The following is an 11961-nucleotide window of genomic DNA, read 5'->3' as shown; positions in this document are numbered from 1 at the left end:
CCATGGCTCAGTAAGGGGTCCTCTAGCCCGGGCTCGCAACCCACGGCTGGGCTTCGTCTTTGGGCCAGGGGTTTTGTAGCCTGACCTCCTTGGGCCTGGGGGCCCCTCCCTCACAGACAGGGAAGGGAACTGCTTTCGTTGTTTTTCTCTTGTTTGGGGGGGGGGGGGGGGGGTAAAGGAATGCGTGGGAGAGAGGGAGGGGTAAGGGTGAACTAGGTACCCGGGTATATCCGACTCGAAACCCGACTTTCAAATCCGGACCGGGTTCCAGCCCGGATATACCCGGGTTGGAACCCGGATTAATTCTGGTTTTTACAACCCGAAAAGCCGAGTTCTGGACTATACTCGTTTTTTTTTTAAAGGTCAATATTTCAATTTAAAAGCCTATATTATATTAAAGACTTTCCAAGAAAAATCCATGTTGAAGAGCATAATTCCCTTTATGTAAAAGCCTATATTTATTAAAAAAAATGTTGAAAATCATAATTTTTTATAAAAGCCTATATTTTATGAAAGAAATTTCTAAGTCAAGTTAAAAAGCATAATAATAAAATTGTCCAGAATAATAAAAATATATAAAAATGAAAAACTAAAATACATGCAATCCACTACATATTATATTATTGTTATTTATACATTACATCACAACATACAAAAGTACAAGATATGAATTACAAAATCATTAGCATAGTCTTTATCAATGATTTAATCTCACACTGAGTAGCAACTTCAAGTGATCTGACTGAAAACCGAATTAGGTTTACCACTAACTAGAACAAGAAGAAGCTAATATTAGCTGAAAAATAGTGACAATTCACGGAAGGGAAAATGTCACAATTCAGACCCATGACATTGACAACCCCACCCAATTGTTTTTACAAGACTTGTGGGATACAGACCACATCCTTCCCACCCAACAATCCGAGCTATAAAAATACTCCTCAAATATTATATCCTGCCAAATAATAAAAAGAAAAAAAAAAGAACAGAATATTATTTCAACAAATAGTATTAATTGAATTCAAGCAGTAAGCCATAAACTAGTATAACTCATGTTGAACTAAATGCAACTTAAATTCACGTTGAAATGATTCCACTGCGTTATTTGTTCATCTGGTTATGGTGATGTTGGTGTTGATGATCATGAAGATTATGATGGTTTCTTAGAATATCTGGGCCCATTTGCTTCTCTTATTTTTTCTTCAATTTTCTTCCATAAAATCTTTAAGGTGACGTTGATAGTAGTGTACTTCCCCTTCTATGGAATCAAACAAAAAGATCAATGAGATCAGAAAAATTATCAAAAATCACCATCAGGAACAGAGTTTGGCTCTGTTTTCTTCCACCATTCAAATATTCACATCAAAATAAATCCAAAATCAATGGAGAGAACAAAAATCCAATTGCAGAAAGCAAGCTAAGACAAGAAAAAATAGCAAATCTAGCAAAATAACAACATATAACAGACCCAAATAAATAAATAAAACTTCATGTTTAAAAACAAACCCAAAACAGATTCTAATCATTTCCCACATGCTTACAAATTTAAAACACTGTAAAAAAAAACACAGATTTGGAAGTGTAAAGCATGGGTTTTCGTAATATTTCCCAAAGAAGGAAATAAGAACCTTCGGTTTGTCAAGAAAAACTAACACAGAGATAATATTTCACAACCCAAATTGAAATAATAGCACCAATAGAGAGAGAGAGTATGTGAAATGGAAAAAAAACTAACCTTGGTTGTAGAAGTCGACGATGAAGCGAAAAAGTAGAAGACGACGGCCATGAGGAACAGATCTTCGATCGGCAGAAGAAGAGTGACAGGAGCTAGGGTTTCAGCATGAGAGAGAAAGAGAGAAGAATACGACTGAGCCACAAGTGAGAAACTCGAAGAAAAGAGAGAGAGAGAGAGAGAGAGAGGGGATTGATGAAAGCTGAACCTAAGAAAGAAGATGAACTGCGAAGAGATGAGAGAGAGAGGAGGGACGGATGAAAGCTAAACCTAAGAAAGAGATGAACTGGTACTCGACAAAGGGGCCTTCTATTTTTAGGTATAAATGTGAGTATCGGATTGGAAATCTGGAACCCGCTTTAAGTCACCTGCATCCAGACCATATAGGTCCGAGTTTTATAATCCGAATTTTAAATACAGGCTGGAACCCAGAACCAGAAAGCAGGTATCCGGGCTTGGGACTGGGCTTGGAAAAACTTAGCCCGGATGAACAGTCTTAAGGAGAGGGAAGAGGAACTTTGCGTGCCAGTGTAGATGTTTAGTTCCTGCACCTCCTACGTAGCAAACTTTTATTGATGGGTGTAAAAATAACAGCCTCCTAAGTGGCCAACTTTTATTGGTGGATGTTTATTTCCTGCACCTCCTATGTGGCCAACTTTTAAACAGTACCATTTCATTTTATTTTTATTTCTCTACTTCTTTATTTAGTTTATTTTTATTTCATTTATGTTTATTTTTATTTTATTTTTATTTCATTTATGTATAATCTCTATTTCTTTTATCTCATTTATGTATAATCTCTACCTTTGGATCTCATTTATGTTTAATCTCTACCCTTGGATCCAAGTTAGAAACCTGAAGACGTTGGCTAGGATCTGTTGCCCAAACTTCCCTCCTCTCTCCTTCCCCTTTTCTTTTCACCCATCGTCCCCCGGCGCCATCTCTCGATTTCTCTCTCGCCTCTTTGCCAAGCCGCCGGCCACCGTGAAGGGCAGCAACAAAGCTGCACCACGAGCACGCCACCGGCTCCACCACGAAGACCACCCCACGCACGGTAGCAGACTCTCTCTCTCTCTCTCTCTCTCTTCTCTCTCTCTCGATTTCTCCCATCTCTCAGCCACCATCCACGCCATCAGCCACCACTGGCACGCCCGCCACGGCCAACCACCATCACACGACGCCGCAGCCAAGCCCCTTTCCGTCGAGCACCACCCCTCGCCGTCCAGAAAAAGCAAGCCCCACACCGTTTTTCTTGGCCTCTACTCTGCACTGTCTCTGGCCCCGTGCCACCGTGCGCTACCAGGCCGTCGTCGAGTTCCTTTGCCGTCGGTAAGTGCTTCTCTCCGTCCGTTCCTTTTCCCTCTCTGTCTTTGTTCGCCTTGTCTCTCTCGCTAACCCGCTGTTGTCCCCCTCTCCAGTACCACCACCGTGGCCAAGGGAGGCCGCCACACCCTGTCCAGCCGTGTACATCCGTTGCCTACGCCACCACTGTGGTATAAATTCTCTCTCTATGTCTCAAGGAGTATTATGTTATGTAGTTTATATGGATGTTGCTGGTGTTATGTTTGAATATAGGCAGATTTATATTTATATATATTGAATATATTGGTTTTGATAGAATGAGAAGAAGTGAGGTGTGGTTAGGATTGAAATGGAGTTGTTGGAGATTGTGAATTATGGGGTTGTGTTGGTTGTTTTATGTTGAGTTAATTGGACTTTGGATTGAGCATATGTGTTGTATGTATTGTTAAGAAGCTTATTGGTTGAATATAGTAATTGTGAAGTTTGGGTTTGTGTGGAGCCATTAATGAAGCTTATTAATCTTTGTATATTGTAATTGTGTTGGATTGATGTACATGGGCAGAAAATATGTTAGTATGTGTTATAATTTGAGTTGGGTGTATGGAAGGATGGAATAGAATGATATGAATTTGGTACTAAATATTGAAGTGATATTTTGCTTTGGGTTGTATAACTAGTTATGGGTTTGTATGAAGCTTATTAAGCTCTATGATTTTAATTGTGTTGGTGTATGTTGAGTCAAGTATGCAAGAATTTATGATATGGATGGATTGTGTTCGAACTGGTTTTCTTGCGTTTTATGTTGTGTGAGATATATATGATGTATAGTTGTAAGATGGTAAAATTTTGGAGATGTGTGAATGCTATTAAGTAGCATAAAAATTGTATAAGGATACTCTTGGAAGAATTGGACAAATTTGTTGTATTGAATATGTTGGTTATGATTAATTATGAGGAAGTGATATATTGATTAGAAGCTTGTTATGGAGTATGTATGTTTGTGTTGGATGGTAATTTGGAAACATGTATGTATTGTCAAGAGGCTTATAAATTGAGTAAAGTGTTTGTAAATGTTGGTTGGACAGATTTGATTATGTTGGGTGTGCTATGCATGAACAATGGATCGTGTGATGGATTTAAGTTGGGCTCAAGTGACAAATGAATAGAGTGCGCATCTTGGTGTTTGTGGTATTCATTGGACAGATTTAATGGTTAATCTTTAAATTCAATTGTATTTGATGATCGAGTATAGAAGTGGTTTGTAATTACATGATTTAGCTTGAGTTTGGACTATGCTATATGATTGAACTCTATTGAGATGTTGGATATGAATGCATGGAGTTTGGATTGAGATGGCGTATCTTGAAGTGTTGGGATGAAATGATGGAGATGTAGTGAGTTTGAAAAGCATGATGATGATGTTGGTTTCTAAACGGACAGATTTGTACATATTAAATGTATCGAGTATGGATGGACCTTGTTAAAAGAAATTATTGCTTTAAATGGATTGTATGTTGATCTTAGGTGATAAAAATGGTAGAAAATTGATTGGTTGCATATAGTAGACAGATTTGTGTACTTGAGTGTATTATGCAGTTGGGTGGTTGCTCTAGGGAAAGTATTGACTATGGATAATCTTAGAAAATGTGGTTTGTGTATAGCCGATTGGTGTGTCATGTGCAAGAAGGATGGAGAATTTGTAAATCATCTATTTTTACATTGTGAGGTGGCAAACTCTTTGTGGTATGAGGTTATTGGTTGGACAAGTTTATTTTGGGTGATGCCTAAGGAAGTTGTGGAGCTTCTTGCATGTTGGTGGGGTTGTGAGGTGAGGAAAGATGTTGCTACAAGATGGAGAATGATTGCTTTGTGTTTAATATGATGTCTTTGGCTGGAAAGAAATGGGAAATGTTCTGAAGACAAGGAGCGCTCTTTTGAAGATCTTCGAAACTTTTTCTTTTCTACTTTGAGTTTGTGAGCTAAGATATTTGAAAGGAATGATGAGAATGTACTGAATCTGTTTCTGTTTTAGTTTTCCTATTTTCTAGAGTGTAGTAGGTATTTCCTTTGTATACTTCGTGTGTACTTGGGCTATGCCTATTTGTGATAACAAAATTCTTATTAATTATTAAAAAAAAAAAATAGTTCTAGAGATTTCTGGTTGTTAGTAGTTGTAGAGAGTTATGGTTGTTATTGGTTGGTTTGATTTGAATAAAGGGTGTTTTTGTCTAATTCGATTTGTTGTTCGTCTATTTTAGTCTATTCAGATATGTAGCAAAGGCATTTTAGGTTGCGTTTGGATGTAGAGCTAAGCTGTGAGTTGATTTGAGTTCTTTATGAATAATAGTGAGTTGAGATGGTTGAGTGAGTTTTGTGGGACCCACTTGAGATGAATTTAAAGTGTGTTTGGATGTTAAGATGAGTTTAGATATATTTATGGAAAGTTGTAAAATTATTGGGACCCACTACTGTTCACATCACATTTTTTGTCCCCCATGCGAAAAACCTGCAGAGGAGACTTTTGAAAAAAAAAGTTTTGTCCCCACTCTGGGCAAATCGATTTTGTCACGAGAGAGAGAGACGGCAAAAAAAAAAAAAAAAAGCTGCAGAGGAGATTAGCTTTTGTCAGCCAACCTAGTCACGCCCATATACATAACGTGATGTTTGGATATTTGGATGTTTGAAGGAGTTTAAAAGTCTACTGCACTTAGTGCAGTCAATGAACCAAACAGGGCGTTAGTGTAACCCAAAAACTGTAGAAGCGATATTCTGGCCGAATCAGTATCTGTAACAGAGATATTTCTATCTAATATGAGATCTATAGAGGGATACTTTAATTCAAATCATCACATAAATTTCTACTGAGTAGGGTCTACGCTTATCATAATTATATTAATTTCATAAATTTGGAGGCAATTCCTTTTTTATTACATGTATAGATATTTGTCGTTGTTATTGTTTTCTGAGCACCTTTATTTATTTATTTATTTCGGTGTATTTATTTTGCAGAAAATCCATTTGGTGAAACTCACCGAGAAGTTTGGGCTTGTGAGGTTTTCAATGAATGTCGATTATATGCTGATGTCGTATTGTATACTAACAGCCGTCGGAATCAATTAATGCCCACATGTTTCCCATTTTGAGCATTCCATACTGATTCTTGAGTGTAGCCCTAGCCATAAAGCCCTTATCACTGATTCTTCAATTGCAAGATTGATATGTTACCGAAAGCCTTCGCTTTGGTTAAATTATTATTTTCATCACACCATTTGCTCACATTTCCCAGGGAATCAGTTTCAAAACCTTTGCTGGTCTTCACGACTGCCACGTATTCAACGAAAAGTCCAACCCAAGTTGAAAGAGTAGAAGTTGTAGACCACCCAAAAAACTCCATTGATGTTCTGAGGAAATGGGGTTGTACCGATGATGATATATCGAAGATAATTGTCCGCCGCCCTTCTTTACGCCGGGCCAACATTGCCCACCTTCAATCCAAACTTAACATGCTCAGTAGCTTAGGCATTGGAGCTCATGATCTTGTGAAGATGATCAATTGTCGCCCCAGGCTTCTAAGTTGTCGAATAAATCATTGCTTTGATGAGCGGCTTGAATTTTTTATGACATTGTTTGAGTCAAGGGAAGTGCTTGCTAAAGCTATTGTTAGGAACCCTTCACTCTTAACGTATGATTTCAATAACAGGATCAAGCCTGCTATTGCGCTGTATCAAGAGATGGGTGTTAGTAGAAAGGACTTGATTCCTATGCTCCTTTCTCGGCCCACCATGATACCTCGAACTTCATTTGATGAAGAGAAAATGGAATATATTCGCAAAACTGGGATTTCCAAGGATTCCAAGATGTATAAATATGTTGTTACTATCATTGGCATCTCACGCCATGAAACAATCAGTCAAAAGGTGGGAAATTTTGAAAAGTTCGGGTTTTCAAATGATGAAATCTTCAATCTTTTTGGGAGATCCCCCCTTATGTTGACACTATCAGTTGATAAGGTACAGAGGAACATGACTTTCATTTTGGGCATGATGAAGCTTCCAGCTAGTGTGGTCCTTAAGTATCCATTTCTATTGTACTCTAGCTTGGAGACTGTGTTAAAGCCGCGAGTCCTTCTTGCAGGGAAGATAGATGACATGGGTCTTGATTCCCAGATTAAGGGACCCACAATGCTTAGGGCACTGAGGATGACAGAGAAGAGGTTTTTAAAGGCGTTTGTCAAGTGTCACCCGGAAGATGTTGCTGATGAATTGTTAGAGTTCTACAAATGCGCCAAAGGGATCAAGCGATTGGCAGAAGCCTCAAAGAAAAACATTCGCGTGGGATTCCCTTTTTGAAGTTTTGTTCACTGGCTGCACTGTTTTTAGCCGCTGGAATCCATGTTAGTATACTTTCCTGTCTCATTTGTTTTTTATAATACGAGAGCTTTTGATACACAGCAGCTCTCTCTCTCTCTGTGATTGCACCTGATGTGCATACTTGATTATCCCAGTTAAGGTATTCTTTAGGGCTGGTCTCTTTGTAGAACCCTGTTTGAACATACAGAACAGTCGGAACTTGACCCAATTGGCCCAAAATAATTACCATTTTTTTATAAGAATGCACTGGAAGTTGATTTTAGTTCTTATAGTTGATATTATTTACAGTTTTGGACAGTCGTAATCGATTTAAACAAATGATTGTCGTACATTTCATACAAGCTGGGAAGCAGGTAATTAACCGCTATGAATCTTTCTGTTTGAAGACAATGGTCGAGGCATTATAACTCTTGCACCAATTCTATATGAAACCGACTGAAAGCCACATCCTAATTTGATTTACAGTTAGCAATATCAGGTGCTAACCATCTGGTCACGGTTCTGGACATTGATTGGGACGACATTCTAATATGCTGGACCGCTTTATACAGATCATAAGATTGTTGAGAGGAATTAACTACTTCATTTGGATGTGAAATCTTGATATGTGATGGTTAGTACGATAATAATGCCTGATCTACACATGGCCCAGCTTTGGGGACTTGTTCTCTCTTACTGTGCACATCTTGTTATCCCATTCAGTTATTATTTTCTAGTGGCCTCATGGCCTGGTGAGTCCTATTTTTCCAGGAAGCTCCTATCAAACTATCTTCTACTTCCCTTTGAAATAAGGATAGTGTTGAACTTGCATCCTTGAACAATAATTATAGGGGATGAGCGATGACTTTTCTAAGTTTCTTTTTATCTGTTTCTTTCTAAGTTTATATCATAATAAAAAATAAAAAATAAATGGGATTGATTATTGTAGTCTGTGCAGCCATTGAGATGCAATAATCTAAAGCAAATTCGCCTCTCTGACTCTTTCTCACCCTTTCCGTGTTCTGTCTATCTTATGATAGATAATCGTTAGTAACCTCAGAGGAGATTGTTGAATATCATATTTTTAATCCTTGTCAAATCTGATGAAACAACAGCTCTTATGGCATCATATTGGTAGGCATTCTTGGTCAATAAATATAAGTAATACTTGATATTAAAAAGTTGTCTTTCTCCAGTTTTATCTATTCGATTGTGCTTTCTTATGTTCTATCTGTGGTTATTTTGGAGCAGACCTCATAATATAGTCATCGTGAGGTGATATTGATGGAAAGCAAGCTTCCATTTAAAATTGTCAGCCAAAATTCAGAAAATTTACCTTATTAACTTCAACAAGGAATACCTTATGATGATGTAGTAGATCTATCTTACAGTCTCCCATGATAAGTGTTCTGCTGCTTGGCTTGGTTTATATCATGAATGTAGCTAGATAAAAATATGAGAAAAAAATACAGCTACTCATGACTTCTTTAGACCGGGAGTGTCTTAGTTTTGGTGGTCTTTTTGTGATATTTCTGGGAAAGAGACGAAATAATGGCATGTTCCTATATGGGTACGCCTTTATAGCTTAAGAAACTTGGCTTTGCAAGAGAAAGGGAACGAAGCTGTAGATCTATGTCTCCTCTAAGAAATCAGTGGTTCTAATCTAACACAACACCTAGAGGGGAGGTGAATAGGTGCTTTTCAATTTTACTGGACTATCTAAAATGGTTGAGTCAATGAAAAAAATCACAAAAAAATAATTAACACAACAATTTGGTAACAAAGTCGAAACTCATTTGAAGAACATCTTCAAATTCTAAAATCACTCCTTGTGTAAGTTGCCGCCTAAAATTCATTATATAAATTTGGTTTGTTACAACCAATTTAGACACACTCATAAGCCCCTTGTATTAGCTAAATCTAGCTTGCAACACTACGAACGATCCACTCGATCTCTGCACGCATGCAATTCTGGACCTTCGGCCTTTCTATAGTTTTACCATGATTTACTTCTAAAAAAAAAAATAGTTTTACCATGATTACTATATTTATCTCTGCATCAAAGGCAACTACGGAATACCTTCTAGCCAAGGAAAATCCACACCAATGGATTCAACAGTACTTGACCTCAAGTGACCTCAAGCACACTAGGATGGGGATCTAATTCTCTAGATTGGTCACGAGTCTCGCCTTTGCGTTTTAAATCCCGAAGTTGTGTTTTAAATATTGTAGATAATTTTTAAATGAAGCCCAATGTTTTAAAGTTTTTGAAATATTTAAATGTCCAAATTTATTTTAAATGTGTTATTTTTAGTAATAGGCTGCGTTTGGATGTTAAGCTAAGCTGAGCTGAGTTGAGTTCTTTATGAATAATAGTGAATTGAGTAGTAAAAAGAGTTATGTGGAGTCCATCTAAACTGAGTTTAAAGTGTGTTTGGATGTTAAGATGAGTTTAGTACTTTTTATGAGAAATTGAAAAAAGTTATGGGTCCCACGTATAAAGATGTTTTGAGTTGAAAAAGGTTGTGGGTCTCACGTCTAAAAACATCCACATTGGTCTATGCATATGTATATGCAAAGTCATATTTGCATAATATGACCCTAAAATTCTCTACATTGGCTTATGCATATCCAAATATTTAGTTAGTTATGAACAGTGCTCATCTAAATTTGGATAACTACTATTCACTCTACAAAATATATTTTAATCATTATTTCTCTCTCCTCCCACTCTCTCTCACAATCCTTTTTTTCTCCCTCCTTCAACAACACAACAAATATTCACATGCACTTTCATTTTATTCTTATAATATATTTATATTTTTTTTTCATTTTATTATATTTTTAATATAATATATTAAAAAAATTATATTTTTTATTATTGCATTTGTATTATTAATGTCAAATGTATGTAGTGGATGCTAATTGCAAAATATATATTAAAAAAAATTGATTTTAGCAAAAAATTAATAATAATAAAATAATAATATTTTATTATTATTTTGTCTCAAATATGCATAAGCTAATGTGGAAATTTTGCTTAAATGACAAAGTGGTTATGCAAAAGAGGTGATTTTGCATATGCATATGCATAGACCAATGCGAATGCTCTAAGAAGGTTTTAAGTTGTAATGAGTTTAGTAATTTGAGAGTTGAGTGTTTAGATGTTAGATTCAGCTTAAAATTAGACTGAACTCAGTTGAGTTCAGCTGAGTTTATGAACTAAATGCAGCCTTATTGAACCAAGCCCATATTTTCAAGTGAGTCTTTTTATATTGTGAAGCCCTGAAAATGATGTAGTTTTATAAAATCATTTTATGTTATGTAATATTATGTAATATTACAAGATATAAAAACTCTACTTATTTAGATGATGTTATTTCTCTTAAAAATATTTAGTAAACTTCATCATTTTATTTTATGATGAAAGATTATATTTTAGAATTTAAGTTGGGTTTTAAATTAGTCCCATTGTATTTCTATTTTAATTCCTCTTATTGTAGTTAGTTTATCTCAATGTTTTATTTCCACCGTTAGATCAATCTGGGGACCCCTAGATGAAGGGTTGAGATTAAATCCCAAAATCCCTAACTTTTCTCACCACCGAGTTCACCTCGACCACCCCACACCCACACCCACCACCGCAACCCAACCCCGGTCCTCTCAAATCCATGCCCCTCTCACTCTCTCCTTTGCTTTCTTACTACTGTGGCCTCCCTGCCGCCGTGAGCCTCCACTAGCCGCCTCCAACCACAGCCTCAGTCACCCATGACCATCTATTGGCTTCTCCCTCTCCAGATCTCCCTTCCCCTTCAGCGGTGAGCCAATGCCTCCCTCAGCCCCTTCCACCACCATACATGGCAGCCTAGCCACCACCCATGACCACTACTGCCTCAGCTACCTCATACTGCCCCGAGCTCCACCACCGTGCCCCACTATCCCTGTACAGGAAACCCTTATTGCAAGCCACCCAAAATAGCCCCTGTTTTAGGTCACGAAAGGTACCACTGTGCCTTAACCGGCCCCTCCTTGCACATGCGTAGCCGCCACTGCCGGACCATGCCAGGTAGCAAGCAACGCGAGCTTTCAGCCTCTCACTATGGTATAATTCCTATCCCTTTTCATTAAGAATTATACTGTTGTGAAGTTGATACTGGAATGGTGTTGTGAATGTGCTGTGTTGTAATCTGTGAACGGAGTTGTTTGTGATGTGAGGTTGTGATGTGGCTGTGTGGTTGAAGTGTTGGCCAATATTGTGTAGTGTTGTGGCTGTAAGTAGTGTGAAGTGACGAGGATTAAATGTAGAATTTTGATGTGTGATGTAGTTGGTGATGTGGCAGTGTGTTGTGAAGTGATGGGGTTGTGTAGTTGTGGAATGGCAGGATGCCACTGGAAGTGTTGGGATGAACCGTGTAGTTTGAAGTGTTGTGTGAAGTGATTGGATGTGGCGTAACCATGATGTGGTTGTATGTCATATAGATCAAGTGAAGTGTCGGGATAAGCTATGTAGTTGGACAGATTGTATGAAGTGTCATGTTGGTTGGGATAGTTGTGTAGTCTATGAAGAGGCATGATGTC

General features: G+C 37.6%; 1 protein-coding gene across 1 annotated transcript; it reads left to right on the top strand.

The window, feature by feature from the left end:
* The first annotated feature begins 2720 nt into the window (after window positions 1-2720).
* LOC108983603 (transcription termination factor MTEF1, chloroplastic-like) lies at window positions 2721-7666 on the top strand. The gene is made up of 3 exons (XM_018955303.2): window positions 2721-3061; window positions 3151-3225; window positions 6321-7666. Exon 3 carries the CDS (start codon window positions 6538-6540, stop codon window positions 7381-7383), a length of 846 nt encoding a protein of 281 aa, XP_018810848.2. The 5' UTR covers window positions 2721-3061; window positions 3151-3225; window positions 6321-6537; the 3' UTR covers window positions 7384-7666.
* Window positions 7667-11961: the final 4295 nt, after the last annotated feature.

This window comes from Juglans regia, chromosome 2, assembly GCF_001411555.2.
Source record: "Juglans regia cultivar Chandler chromosome 2, Walnut 2.0, whole genome shotgun sequence".
Lineage (NCBI taxonomy): Eukaryota > Viridiplantae > Streptophyta > Magnoliopsida > Fagales > Juglandaceae > Juglans > Juglans regia.
Note: the sequence above shows the minus strand (reverse complement) of the source record. Positions and strands in the feature narration are given on the sequence as shown.